This window comes from Falco punctatus, assembly GCF_963210335.1.
Source record: "Falco punctatus genome assembly, chromosome: 3".
NCBI classification, from domain to species: Eukaryota; Metazoa; Chordata; class Aves; order Falconiformes; family Falconidae; genus Falco; species Falco punctatus.
Genome location: NC_137582.1, coordinates 82,352,253 through 82,367,250, shown reverse-complemented (window position 1 = coordinate 82,367,250; position 14,998 = coordinate 82,352,253). Strand labels below are relative to the sequence as shown.

The 14,998-nt window shown below is 37.4% G+C and overlaps 1 protein-coding gene across 4 annotated transcripts in view; it reads right to left on the bottom strand.

Annotated features, from left to right (window-relative positions):
* ADCY2 (adenylate cyclase 2) overlaps positions 1-14,998 on the bottom strand; it is a 229,328-nt gene that overhangs the window by 21,714 nt on the left and 192,616 nt on the right. For 3 of the 4 annotated variants that reach the window (XM_080381755.1, XM_080381756.1, XM_080381754.1), the window contains 3 exons: positions 13,343-13,462; positions 7,751-7,935; positions 6,167-6,251 (listed from right to left, as the gene is read on the bottom strand). In XM_080381755.1, the coding sequence (XP_080237881.1) occupies positions 6,167-6,251; positions 7,751-7,935; positions 13,343-13,462 (390 nt within the window). The remainder of the gene's footprint in view (positions 1-6,166; positions 6,252-7,750; positions 7,936-13,342; positions 13,463-14,998) is intronic. The other variant, XM_080381757.1, reaches the window with a different exon arrangement.

Below are 14,998 nucleotides of genomic sequence, written 5' to 3'. Positions count from 1 at the left end.
CTTGAACTTATGTAATGCAATCAGCCTGGCAAAAAGAGGGCAGTACAAGAAAAAACAGCCTATTTATATGCCTTAAGTTTATCAAATCATTATCAGACTATCAAAAATGGCTCAGTCAGTTGGGTCAACCCAGTTGAGTTTTGGTTTTTTTTGGTTTGGGTTTTGGTTTTTTTTTAACACTCCTTTCTATAATATTTTATCCTTCTTTACTTTTTGTTCCAGAGTTGTTTTTTTAATATCCCCAGGAATAATAATATCTGGAACTATATGGAAATGTGTAACATTCTTGGAACATCCATATTTTTGGAGATCTGATTTCATTAGAAATATATTGAAAAATGAATAAAAATGCATTTTTGTGGATTTCTCTCTACTTTTTTCTATATTGTCAATGTGTTGTCATAAATTCTATGGCATTATTTCTACAGCAAAGCCTCCACTGGCCTGGAGTTGATCTCAGTTGAGCTGATAAAAATCAAGAGCTATTTTTATGTAGTCCAATGGTTTAAAACTCATGCAGTCTCAATGAAGACTACATTATTAACCAGGAGAACCTGATTACGATGACAATCTTAGGATAGAAAAAACTAAAAATGCTAGCTAGCATTATTAGCTGTCAATTAGCATTCACATGAAAAATGATAGTCCTTCTGATTGGAAAGTGGCTGTCACAATGCAAAATAAGTATTTTGATGAGATCACAGCCAAAGGTAGAGTAGAAAGTTAAAATGAGATGGTATTACAATGATTTGGCAAGCTTTTAAAAAGCAATGAAGGTAAAAATTTGTTAAGCAAAAAAATGTATCTGCCAAATATTTGTAAGATGAAAAAATAGTAAGAGGAAAATGGTGCCTTTGCTAAATGCATACAGAGCAATACACTCAGGTTGCCTTTAAATTGTTTGATAAGGGCTAGGTACTATTTAGACACTTAATTACAACATCAAAAGAGATCATCCATACCATGAAATCCTTGTTGATAGTTTTTGTGTGTGTGTGTTGATACACATATTAGTAAGGACAGAATGCGGACTTCAAATGCACTGCAAAAGAAATATTTTGGCTCTTCTGACACAAATATACATTGTTCTGAAAGGAAAATGGATCTTAACATTTTAGAATGGATCACACTGCATCCCAGAAATGTGGACTTATGATGTCAAAAAAGCAAACAAGCTGGATATTTCCAAGTAATTACATGATACTAAAGGATAGTTGCAGATTATAAGCAAATGAAGAGTGGGCAAAGACTTGAATACATGTAAACACAAACACGAAGGAACAGAGAACCTGAGAACAGGCTTCTGCAGGAACTTGGAAATAGGATCTTATTGTTGCTCTCTGTCATTGTTCCTGTATCAAATGGCAATTATTGTCCCTATAAGAACTGAGGTCATGAACCGCTTCATTTCAAAACTGACCACATGATGAAACATACATACAGTCATACTTTTGGAATGTCTGTTTTATAGGCATATTATACATTTATACATCTCAGTTCCTCACACAGATGATAAATTCAAATGCCACCAACTCTATTCATGCAGAAAATATCCAACAAAAACCTGGGACGTGAAAATTACTTGCATAAATTGACAAAAGTAAACTGGACGTATGCTGAAATTAGGTATCCATACATTGTACCAACTTCAAATTGAAAAGGTGCTAGATAAGCTGAAGTTATCAAAAAGGTAAGTTTTTTCTTTAAAAGCTAGTATTAAACATAATTTACTACTTTATTACTTATTGAATCAAATTTACTCTGCCACAAAAACTGGCAAAGAGAAGTCAGAAATCAGAAAAAAATAAAGCAGAATGTATTCTACAATTTGATTTGAAATTATAAAGGTCAACATATTTCAAAATGCCTATTCAGACTTTTAAAAACAAAAAAGCACCACCTTATTAAAATTTATTTCAAATAGTGAGGGTTTTTTTTGTTTGCATGATCTATCCAATTTAGTATATACACCATAAAGATCTGTTCAATCTTTGTAGCCTTAGTCATATGAAAATGAAGATTGTTTCCTACTTTACATGTTATCTCCAGAACCTTTTCAACATATCAGAATATCTGAATTGTGCCCTGCAGGCACAATATCCATGAGATACAAAATTTTCCTTCTTCACCTTATGCTGCTTAATTTGACAGCACTTCTCTGAGGGTGAGCATAGTGGAGAATGCCCAGGAAGGTATGAAGGACACTGCGTTCCTCTGGGCAACGCAAAGCAATTGGCTTCCTCCAGGACAAGAGACTACCATGCATCTGTGCAAGGTAATGCAACACAACCCCAGAGGTTAAAATCAGTTGTAACTTCTTGTCCAATAGCAGTTAAGTGCAAGAAGAACTGATTCACATCTCATTGATTGCACAGAGATGGGTTTATCTATGTTTTTAAATTCTAGCAGGACACTCACCTGGGTCTAGTTTCAATATTTGCTGAAGTGAAGCAATGAATCATTCTCATAGTTTCACATACAAAGTCAAGACAAGCAACTCCAGAGTAGCTGCCTATGCTGTAGGTGTATACAGCTGGGGGGAAGAATTCTATGGCATTCAGCAAAGGGGCAGTAGAGGCAGCACTAAAGCAGGTAAGATCACTAGAAATTAAACCTGGGGTTTCATTCCAGGGAGGGAGTTAAGGAGATTTTACCTCACAGCCATTAGTTACAGACAGCAAGTGTGAGAAACTGTCTCAACATGGAGCATCACTGGAAGATGTCTTAGAACACATTAGAAGTTGATCGATAAGAAGTCATCGGCTCCAAAGTAACCAAAATGAAAAGCTGCTGGTCTGAAATGTGGTGGATAGCCTGATCATTCAAAACAGCCACAGTGTCAGGCCACTGACAAATGGTAAGGATATAAGGCAAATCTTTGGAAGAGAACTGGGGTGACCCTGGGAACAACAGAGCAAGGTACTTTGGAAAAAACTACTACAGAAAAGAGCTATTTAAACGTATTAGCTAAAGCTGATACAAAGGGGAAGAGTTGACACCTCTTCTGTAAACATGCCTCCATTTGTTACAAAAAACCAATGGGCATGTGAATAGCAGTAAAGTTTGAAATAAGTTTCCATCAAATACTTTCGGAAGAGGCTCTTGAAAGACTACATCATCTAAGAAGAGAAGGATTCTCTCACAGAATAAAAGCTCACTAAAAAACAGAAAAGAGGCTACAAATAAACAGCTTTCAAGGCTGAGGGAAGTTGCCATAAACATCTGGGCAGTAAAGAAACCAATGAAGTTCAGTGTGGATAAATACAATATAATCAATCATGGGAAAACCAAAATATTCATCTAGCGTACAGAGTGATAAGATATGTATAATTTTGGGTACTGATAAGAAAGAAATTCTCAGGCTATCCCAATACTGAAAATTCAAGCGGGCCATATCAGATTTAATGCTCAATAGTGTTTAAATATGAGCACGCTCCTTACACAGTCTAGCCCACAGCAATGTGCATTCTCCAGGGCAATGCCTGGGCAAGGTGCAAGAGTCACCATTCTGAACATCTCGTCTGCCTGCTGCCAGCCTATTTTCAAATAACTAACAGTATGCATGGAGAATGAAATGCATCACTTGATCTCAGTGTTAGGGAATGGTTGTAGCCTATGCTGGCATGACTATAAAAAAAAAAGCAGTTCTCCATCTCACTTCTAGCTGCTCACTCCCATCCTATGCTCATTCTTTTCGCACAAGCATTGCTGAAGCCACACCATAAAATCAGATCAGAAAACAGATCTGGCTGAAAACCAACCATTTTTCCAGGGTTAATTTTTAAGCCAGATAATTTCCCATTTTGGGGCCACTATACAGCTCCACAGGCAGCTGTGTCCATACAAATGAGGACATACAAGTATAAGAATGAGTAGCTGAGGGAAGGCCTACTTCTTTCAGCAGGGATGCTGGTTGTACAGCTAGAAGTATTAGCTGAACATGCAAATTAAGTTGGCTTATAAAACATGCAATGATATACTAGCTCTCCCTCTCTTTACCCCCATTCAATCAGAGACACACATCTCCCCTCCTGCTTTTGCATCAGGACAAGCATCTCTGTGACCAGTGGTGAGCAGGTCCACAGAGCTAGGTTTGTAGGAAAGCATTCACTTTTTGTCTAGATGAACTTTCTGGTTACTCACTCTGGGGACAGAGGAGAAGCAATGCCAGCGTAAGGGAAATGGAAAGACCACCCTTCTCATCGGTGGCTATTATCTTTACCATTGTTAAAATAATCAGATATTAAGAGAAAAGACATGTTATTATCTGCAAAGTAGAAAAGTGCAATAGCAATCAGAGAAATAACTTGTATATTACCCTTTGTGGAAGAAGGGTAAGGAAGAATTTTTCTTTGCCTACACTGCCAAGATGACTTAACAACATTCTGCAAGGGCTACTCAATTAAAGTAGCAAGCAGAAACTTTAAAAACAACCAAGAAGACAGACACTTTCACATGAGTTTTTATCAAATCGTGAAATTCATTATCAGACAGTGTTGGGAAGACCAGGAAGATAAAATGGGTTAAAAAGTGATCAGACAGTGTAATAAAGAGCAGAGTAGCCAATAGGTATTAAATATTGCCACAAAAATGCCAACTGGCAGCAGGTGGGAAGCATATGCCCCTGGAAGGGTCACTCTATGCAAGTTCAATGCCTCCCCTATTCTCTTCCCAAGCATTTGCTACCAGCCAGTATCACTAACAGTAACTTAAAATGTTATGCCAGGTATGTATTGAAATTAGTTCATAACATTTTCTAGTTATCATTTAGACTTTACTTGAGAGTATTTGAAAAAAGAAAGCCTTCTTCCTCCTTCTCCTTTGAGGGAGAATACATTAATAGAAAAATAAAAAGCAAAAGACTAAAGAGCCACAAACACACAGTAACATGAGGATCCTGGACCTGCAGCTCTGAAAACAAAAGACTTTTTCCATTATATTGTTTTTCAGTTGGTGTGACAGGGAACAACATACAACACACACTGTTGCTGTATGCAAAACAAACTTTCTTGTTGATGTGACCGAACTCACAAAGAAATACTCTCCTTGCCAAGCAAAGATGACATTCCTTCTCTCCTTTTTTCTTGGTGTTGCACCCACTGCCTGTACCTGACACCTTGGTTGAGAGGGACTAAATGTTCTCAACTGGTGTGGTATTTATTCTTCTTTCTGAGTGGAAGTAGCTGTGCTCAAGCCCCACTCTGTACTATCATCATCAAAAGAGCAAACTCTAACATGGTGTCGGCAGTAAGGCAGATGAAGAATGTTATTTTTAATTCAAGAAGGGTGTTCCCCACGACAGCAAATACTGCAGAAGCTGCCAGATAAAAACTTTTTGTTTAGTAACCTGCAGGGCCTGCTTGGCAGTTTAAATGACGCTCATTATGTTTCTGAGAACTGTAATGTAAATGAGTGATTTAAAGACAGTCTGGGATAAGCTCCCTCCCGAGGCTGCAGGCTGTGGTGGTACAGGCTGTTCATGAGATCTCACATGGATTACCTCTTCCATCTCAGAGCCCTGTGTTGCACACTGCATTGTTCCTGGCACAATGGGCTGGAATTGTTGCTTTTAGCCATGGATCATGGGCAGACCAGAGGATTTAGGGAAAGAACTGCCCCTGCATCTGCCCTCAACTTCATAAAGGGTGATTGATAACACTTTTGTGTACTAAAAAAGCACAACTGGGTAATAAAAAGAGTAGTTTCCTGTTGGGTCATAGTTTCAGTGCAACTGTGGCCTCAGCATGTGGTATACTTCTGTGTGCATGCTACATTGTTTCTATGTCTGCATCAAATTGTAGTAACTGTGAAGAAAATAGCTTTTAATTAAGCAACAAGGGAGACAGCAGATGGGTGCAGACAGATGGGAGCACACTAGGAAGCTATGAGACAATATTGGTCAGCATGACAAGCAATAGTCACAGCACACTCCCAGCGTAATGTCTACAGTCTCAATGGCAGTTATTGGTGAGTTTTAAGGGCATACTGGAAGGTAATAAAGAAAATAGCTCCTCAAATGTTTCTGCTGCTCCTTGGCAAGGTTGTGGGGCAGAATGGAATAAAGGTGTTTGTCAGAAAATCTAAAAACATTTGAGAAGGTGGCAGGCTGCATGTGGAGGCTGGCGTTGTGTCCACTGATGCAGATGAAAAGAAGTGTGCACCTTACCTGTCTACCCAAAACCAGTAATGTGACGAAGAATATAAACAAAGAAATTGAACCCATTGTCTTCAGGTCTTTCAGTATTCCTGGCCTATAAAATAAAAACATAAGTAAAGCAAACTGCTCGAAAGTTAAACCGAAATCACTTTAGCACAAGAATAAGACCACAATATATACTACTTTCTGTTATGTAAACTAGAACAATTTAAATATTATATGCTTTATTGTTTGATGAAATATTATGATTTCCATTATGTAGCTTTAATTACTTCTACTACATTCTGTGCAAATATGCCTACATTTTTCAGTCCAGTAGTAAGATGAGGATTTAATAAACATTCCCTTGTTTGCTTACAAATGGAAAGCATTTGGTGCTTATTCTATACAGGCAGAATAAAAAGAGATTTTTAATCTAATAACACTACTTCCATAATGGAGAGCTTGACTGTATCCAATGAATATTAAGAAGCAGAAACAAAAGCACCTAACTCTTAAGGTGCCTTTTCACCTCAGAATTACAGGACACACAAACTAGATCTTGTACAGAGTTAATTAAAAGCTCTGCTTTGGGAAAAGGTGCTAGAGGTAATGGGAAACAGTTCATATTAGCACCCTGCTGCTGACCCTACTGAAAGAATGGTGAGAGATTTAGGAGGAAAATATCAACAGACAAACAGCCTGACTGGCAAAATCAAGGCTGCCAGAAGCACATGCTCAATGTAACCTGTCCCAGGGCTCTCCATCCCACCACACAGATATCCTTTCCACTAGTGCAATGGAAAAAAAGACCTGGGTTTGTTCATTTAATCTTCATATTTAAATGCAAAGAAAACATATACTTTTTTTTTTTTTTTTTTTTTTTTTTTTTAAATCCAAATAATTTTCCATGGTTCTCTCTGTGTTCTAAAGACCTCGAGACCTCAAGCAATTTACAGCACAGGAAATATTCTACTCTGAATTTTCATTTTTTTCTGTTATGGCATTTGCACTGCACACTCAGCCCACATAGAAGAGCTGTATGCAAATTAAAGGTGTCCAAAAATTATTTTACACAGCAATACTTAGAACTAAAGTAATAATTTTGGTCTTATATACTATCATCTATAATAAAGATTTGAACAGTTTCACTGTAAATTTAACAAACAAATTCACAAGCACAACAAAATAAACTTTTGTTCTACTTTTTTTTTTTAAAAAAAAAACAACCTGTAACTGCATTTGTAAAGTTTTAAGACAATGTACTGGTTCTGAGGAAGTTGATTTTCTTCAGCTTGCAGGAAATGTGCTTTAACAGCCTTAATTATGTTCAGCCTTATGCCTTAACAACCTTAATGATGACTTCTTCCTGATGTCCTTTATTACAAAAATGCAAATTAAATCACACTTTATTTCCTATAGTATGTGATTTAAACACCTTGCCCAGACTTGTTTATTTTGTTCTAATGCCCTGAGGTGTGACATTAAATAATACATTAACTGCAGCATGACAATGATTTTAAATTGTGACTTGTAGATTACATAGCCAAGCTCCGAACTGCCATAGGTAGTATTTAACTTGTCTTAATTTCAGGACTGGTGTTATCCACCTACCTTCTAAGAGGTGCCATTGCATACATAAATTTGCTGTAGTCATCCAGCATGGGCCCATGAGTGTGCAGAAGGATAACATTGTAGCCCACCAGTGCAATCAACATTATCATCATTTTCAACTCATAATTTATCCTCAGGAAAACAGAACAGGAAATGAGCCCTAATATGCAGCTGTATATAAAATACTGGCAAAGAAAAATCAAATGGAACATATTTAGAATTTGGCTCTTGAGAAGGAAATCTCACATAATGTAATGTTCATGCTAGTTTAAAAAACAAATTATTGACTGACCACTCAAGCATGGATTCTATCACAACTTGGGACATTATGGGTTACAGACAGACGACAACAACCAGATGTTGGTATTTCACAGCATAGACCCTTTTTTTTGCTACGCTCCAATTCACCCAAAACTCTATAGAATCCAGATTATGCTCCTAATTTATGCTCCCTAATTTACACCCTTTGTCACTTTTGATTTACTCATCTGCAGTAGCGAGGCGTGCCTATTTGTGGCATACCACTGCTGATGCTGAAGTCTTACGCAAGAGTCTACTGCCAGCAGACTGACCAAAGATTTATTTCTGTGCCACTGTACATTTTCACTGATTCCTGAGTTCACCATTAACAACCCTGTATGTATCACTAGTTTAAGGGTCAAGCTAAAATGTCTAAAGATCTGAAACCAATTATTTCATTGCCTATATCTGCAGTATTTATCAATTGATGCAATACACAGTTGTTATTAACCTCACAGATATGCAGTTTTACAGACTCTAGAAATAGAGTTAAAATATGAATAATACAAAATTATTAACAAGGTCTATGCATAATATTAAAAAAAATCCTTCTGTCAAATACTTTTATGACTACATAAGAATATGTTCAATTGTTAAAAAAATGTTTTCTTTCCTATGTCATGTATATCAACAAAAATATGTATGGTTGAAGTTAAATTCCTGGTAAGGTATTTTCTCCGGATACTTTCTGGAAATGGATTAGGGCATCAAAATTGATGCTAAAACAGGAATAATGCATTCTCATTAGAATCATTATCTTAGTCATTAACATAGAGCACCTTTGCCAAAGATGCTTCATGAAAATTACAGTCCTGCACCTTGTAAGGAAGTCAGCTTTACTGAAACTACAAAGCATTCTATTTCTAGATATGCTATTTTCAGACTACTGTTGACTTGTTGATGGCAGTACTTCTGACAGAACCTGAATCACTGTATACTAATTTTGGAGGATCACTAAGAAGAATAATTTTCACAGCACCCATCAGACAGAATTGATCTGCTATCTCAATCTCTGCCGTTACTGTAATTTGCTTGCAGATCTGCTTGAAATAAGAACAAAAATAACTGCTGTTCAGAATCACCCAAAATAAAATGTATCCCATGGTGGCCTTCCACAGGAGGTCACACTTCAAATTCAGTGTTATGTAAAAGTAGCAGCATCCATTTTTTACTCTGTAAGGCGTACTACTTGTGAAATTGGTTTTCCAAAAAGAAACAAGCAAACAAAGGGCAGTCTTGAATCCATAACTGGATGCATTTTGACAAAGACCAAGAAACTTCCAAGTGGAACAGACAGTCTCTGTTAGTGTTCCAGAGGAATATGTAGACTAGATTGAAAATTTCAGTTAAGATTTCAGCAAGTGTTGACAGAGTGGCACACAGCCACACACTTAAGAACGTGGACTCCGATACTGCATATTGCAATGCAAGATTCCAGTAAGCAAGAAGCAGATCTGGAAATGAGTCTGTAGGTAACTGTGCTTGAACAGCCACACGAAGTCAGGAAGGCTTTTTTTTAAGATGCCACCTTAAATAAACCATTTTCCAACTGTAACTTACATATGTTTGAGGCTATTGTTTCTGAGTGCTTAACACTGCAAAGGAGTTCTTCAATTCCCGTCAAAGGAACTGAAATTTCACTCTTTTAGTAAAAGAATTTGCAGATTTTACTAGATGCTTAAAGTATTGTAGCTTGAATCTTTAGCTAAACCTTTTAGCTTTTCAGACTAATGCAAAAGGGCTTGAAACAAAATCAGGAGGAACTGCAAGACAAAACGCTTCAAAAGATATGCAGAGCAATAAAGGTAGCTGGCATTCTAGCTAGCTTCTCAGAAGGATGCCTGCAGCTATAAAGCAGGCAAGTCACTGGAAAACAGTAAGAATTTGGTGAAGGAACAGTCAAAATAACCATACAGAAAATCAGGACTGGTGGAATTACTGTCAAATCTGTAACATGAGAGCTCTGGTCTTTGTCAAAGCACAAAAACTGCAAGCTGTCAGACAAATGGCAGCCTGTGTCCTGGGCCAAGTGGTCTGCTCTCAGTTCATCAAATGAACATGAAAATTCCTACAGAGGAATTAAGGCCCAGCTAGGAAAAAACTGCAGCTTTTATGTGCAGGTATACTGGGCTTGTTTCTTAGTGAAGATGATTTTCAGGCTTGTTCATCCTACACCTCTGTACATCCCACTGAAGAAAGAAATGTGCTCAGGCTACAGAGGCATCAAAGCTTTATCTAAGGCAGAGAGTTGCGGTGATAGCAACCCTTTGCACTGACCCTAACTGGAAGATCATTGCACGCTGAAGAATTAGCAATCCACGCTGCAGTGAAGCTGAGCAGGTGCAGGTCCATGCTGTGCTCTGCGTATCCCTTGGCTGCAGGATAACCTCAGCCAGCTCAGCCAACTGACCGCAACCAAGGAGCCTGCAGGCAGCTCCCGCTTGGTAGCAGCAGTTATGCCGCCTCGGTTCCCTTGACTTGATCTAACAGTGCAGCAGCAAGTTCTCATAGATGTTGTTCTTGTCTGACAGCAGAAACAATGAACAGAAATGTTTCCTTTTAAGAAAATCCTGTGAGAGCTCAAAAGAGGAAATACTAGGGAACCTCTCCACAGATGGGATCAGCACCTCATGCTGCCCTGACTGGGGAACTGTCTGGTGCTGCACGATTCAGGATTCCCAGCACCTCAAGGGATATAACTCTACCTACCCTATTTTCCTTCTTGTGCTAGCTCCGATAAACGGTATTTCAACCAACACATCGCAGAGTCTGAGTGACTTTCTTAACGGGATCACAGGCCCAGTGCCTTGCACCAGTGATCTACACCCTTAGGATCTAGCCCAGCGCATTTGGTCTCCTCTCTTAAAACTGAAGACCTACAGTTTAGTGGCTATAAAGACCTTTACTAAAGTAAAAAGGGATTCTGTGCCATTACATCTATGGAAAAAAACCTTGAGAACAAAGTCATTTTGTTCTAGTCAATTAATCAAATCCCTAGTCAATTAAAATGTCTTCCTTAATTGCATCTTTTAGAAGTCAGTATTACGAATTTTATTTATTTAACACAAGTAGGTAGCAGCGCTGATACCAGACTGTATTTTATCACAGGAACAGATATGCAGGACTTAAAATCTCCCAAGTCTAAATTCTATTACATGGAAACTACAGAAGCATAATAGCAAAACTAAACAAAACTAGACACAAGGAAAGTCCCCATAACTTATGGTGTGATCTTTGCTAAGTCTTTAAAAAGAGCAAGGAAGGAAGCAATACAACTCAGAAAAGCTATTTGGTTGTGGTAGTGGTGATGTTAGAATCAATTAGTTTGCTTCAAAATGAACTAAATTCCATTTGGACTGAAATAATTCAAAAATCTCCTATTCATTCATTTTAGATTACATAGTCAATAGAACTGTCAGATCCACTATCATAAATCACAGGAAGTTTATCTAGATGAATAAAGCTTGAAGTTGACACATAGATTCTGAAGACTGAATTTTTAATTTAAGAAAACAAACATTTGTCAGCTTAATTATTCAATATCTCATTCAGCAAACAGAGAAGAATTTTATTTCCAGATTTAAAAAAAAAAGTCAAAAGTAGTAACTCAAAAGGACTTCATAGCTTTTTCAAGCAAGAAGTTATGCAGTGCCTGAGGACGAAAATGGTATGCATTTGAGAAATGTTTAATAAAAGAAAAGTGAGGAAAAAAGTTTTAAAAAACTTCAGCCAAGCAAACCTTTTCCTTTATTATTATTATTATTATTATCAGAAGTGACATTTTAAGCTAATTTTTGTGCCAATTTAGCAGACAAAGTTTCTCTGATGAAAGAACACATTTTAATAGTTTAAAATTTATAAACCACTGCTTGTTAGAAATACGCCAATCACAAGAAGAGCTGACAAACATCAATTATACATGGGAAAACAAAGGAAAAAGACACATAACATTTTTTTTTAAGAACAACAGATTGAATCTTAATAACAGGTATAAATTACCAAAACTGTATTTTTCAGATGCTACCTGGAGAACTTACTGATGAAAAAAAAAGGAACAAAATACCTTTCAGGATGTTCAAAACTATTACAAGTAATATAAAAGAAGATGACTAGAAAACCTGCTAACTAAAGACACAAACATATATATATGCATTGGAACAATTTATTTCTATGTGCTTGTGAGTATGAACACATGCAAAGGCTGGGAGAAGGACTGCATAATTTCTTTGACAATAAGGATAACTTGATGTCAGGCCCAAAGAAGATGTAGGCACTTATCCATACCTGGTGGTATTTAGTTAGCTAAATTTGAAAATGAGAAACAGAAACTCATGCTCTGCTGTTGCTTTATGAGGCAGATGCTGAAAATCTGTAAATGCTGCAGTTACTGCAACTGTAATTTTTTCCCCAGGAGAGTTCTACACATAATCAGCATCTTGCTTTTGTGTGTGCCTAGGATTGTTTAGCTTGATGTAGTGAATAGCTTTTTCATGTAAAACTTATCGTGTGGAATCACCACACACCATTTTGGTACTGGTCTCATCAATTCTGCATAGAGATAAAAGAATCTCCCATCTCCTCCCACTGCATCCTGCTTATTAATCCAAAGACTGTTGACCTATTCTGGCACAATATACAGCCTGTTATGTTCAACTGCAGGTCTTTTGTAATCCCCTTAAGAATCACTGTTTTTTAGGATACAGATCCCATTTTTTGCAGCAATGTCCTTTCCCCTCCTCTTGCATGTGCCACTGTGCTTTTGTTTACACTAAGACATCTTCTTCAAATCAGTTCAGATCTATTAAACAGTTGATAAAGTGGTACATGAGTATTGTATTTCCCTCCCTCTCAACCCACCTCTTAATCACACCAAAGTGTGATGATCAGAGATTTCACACTGATTGCCAGGTCAATGATGAAAATTGTGAATATTTTCAGGTCTACCACCGGTCCTTGTGAAACCTGCCTGCAGATCCACCTGGCTTTCAGAACACAGTCTGCTTTGCAGTCACTGGGTGCTCTCCTGTTTGTTAGCATGGGTGAGCTATGCTTCACAGTTATCATACTGTTTCCTGCTTTTTAATCTGACATTCATTAAAATATCTATTTTCAGAAGTGCCAACCCCCTTTAACTTCCAACTTACTTCAAATGTAGTTGCAGATGACTGAAAAAAACCCCAGTCTTTTGCTGCAGTCTTAAAAACTGGTGGGTGTTTAACTTCAAGCAGATCTGGCAACAGTCAATTTAGTGTAATTGTTGTAAACAAACGAATAAATGTAAAATGAACTCACCGGTAGGAAAAAACAGTTGTTTTGTATACACCACCGTGTCTGATTACTTGAATTAGGAAAACTTGCATTTGATGAATTAAGAACTGAAGGAAAAGCTTTCCCAGCATTATCCAGGAAAAACTAGAGAAAAACAACATATAATCCATTAGCTTGTCAGCTGTTTAAGGTCAAAATAGAGAAGAGAAATGGAGAAGCAGAGAAAGCCTTGCCAGTAATCACTTAACTCTGGTATTTCACTGCAAATTGAAATAGCAAAGGGAAAATGACATCACTTGATTACTTGTTCCTGCACTCTCAGACAAAAACAACTTTGTTAACCTCCATCTGACACTTCCCATTGGAGTAAAAGATGAAAGGCTCTTTCTTATGTTACTTTCATGTATCAGAAGCTCACACACATGAGACAATGATGAAATAAATTTAATATGAATAATTCTTTGATTTACCTCAACTGAACTTCCTATTTAAACACAGGAAGAATTAAAGAACAAGAAGTCTTTACTGAAGTTGATTTACACAGATGTAATAACATAATAACAAAGACAATAATATTGGTACTAATGTTATTGAAACAGAGTAGAACCAGTATCTCCTGGGTCATCACATTCAGCCAGTTGATGTCACTAGTAACCATCATCACACAGTACCTCTGTATTGATCCAGTGCTTTCTTGGCATGTTAGATTTCTGTGACTACATTAATTCCACTGCTTTGAATCTCACCACTTTCTTGTGATCCACTGCTTAGAATCTCACCACTTAACTTGTTTCTATGTTTATCCAGTATTCCTGGCCAGTTCCCACGGTTTTTTTCTTATGCTAATCTCATCCTTTAGGTTTCAGATAGCTCCTTTCTCTCCCTAGTATGTACATTCCTTGTATTTAATGCCATCTCAGCCTTCGTTATGCTCAGCAATCTGTTTTTCTAGTTTCTTCCCAGAAAACAAGCTCTTTATTCCCCTAATCATTCTAGTAGTCACCCTCTGCACCCTCTTTCAGTTCAACCTTCTGGATGACCGAAACTGCAAACACACTTCCCAGATTTTATCAGTGAATCATGCAATAGCATTTACACTAATTCTGCAGAAAATATGTTTTCATACATCCTAGAACATCCTACAAACCCTTAATTGCTCACTGTACTTCACAGAAGTGGGGCTCAGACAGATCATGATGTTATAGCAGCTTAACACATTGCTGCGCATTGGCATAATCCTAGCCACTAACATCACGCTCAGCAAATGTGAGGTATCTTTCCTTCATTGGGACTCACTTTGGTAAATGCAGTTTACACTTACCAGGAGTTAAAAGCACTCACATGGATGGTTATTGTGATTCAGCTGAGTTGTCATTAAACCCATATAATTAATCAGTCTTGTACTCATCACATCTCCATCTGATGAGCTTCCAACTTGTATCAAAATTTCTGGTCACTGGTCTGTAAGACCAACCACAATCTTGTGCTCTGTACTACTATATTACATCCTAGTTCTTTTACCTATATCCTTAGCTGACTTCTTCCTCTCTAAAATCTCAAGCCTTCCTTCAAAGACATTGCCTGTCACCTTAATTTCATTAGCAAATTTCACCATCCCTATCAAAGTGTATATGAAAATCAACACCAGGTTGATCATTGCAGAGCTCCACAGGTTGCCTC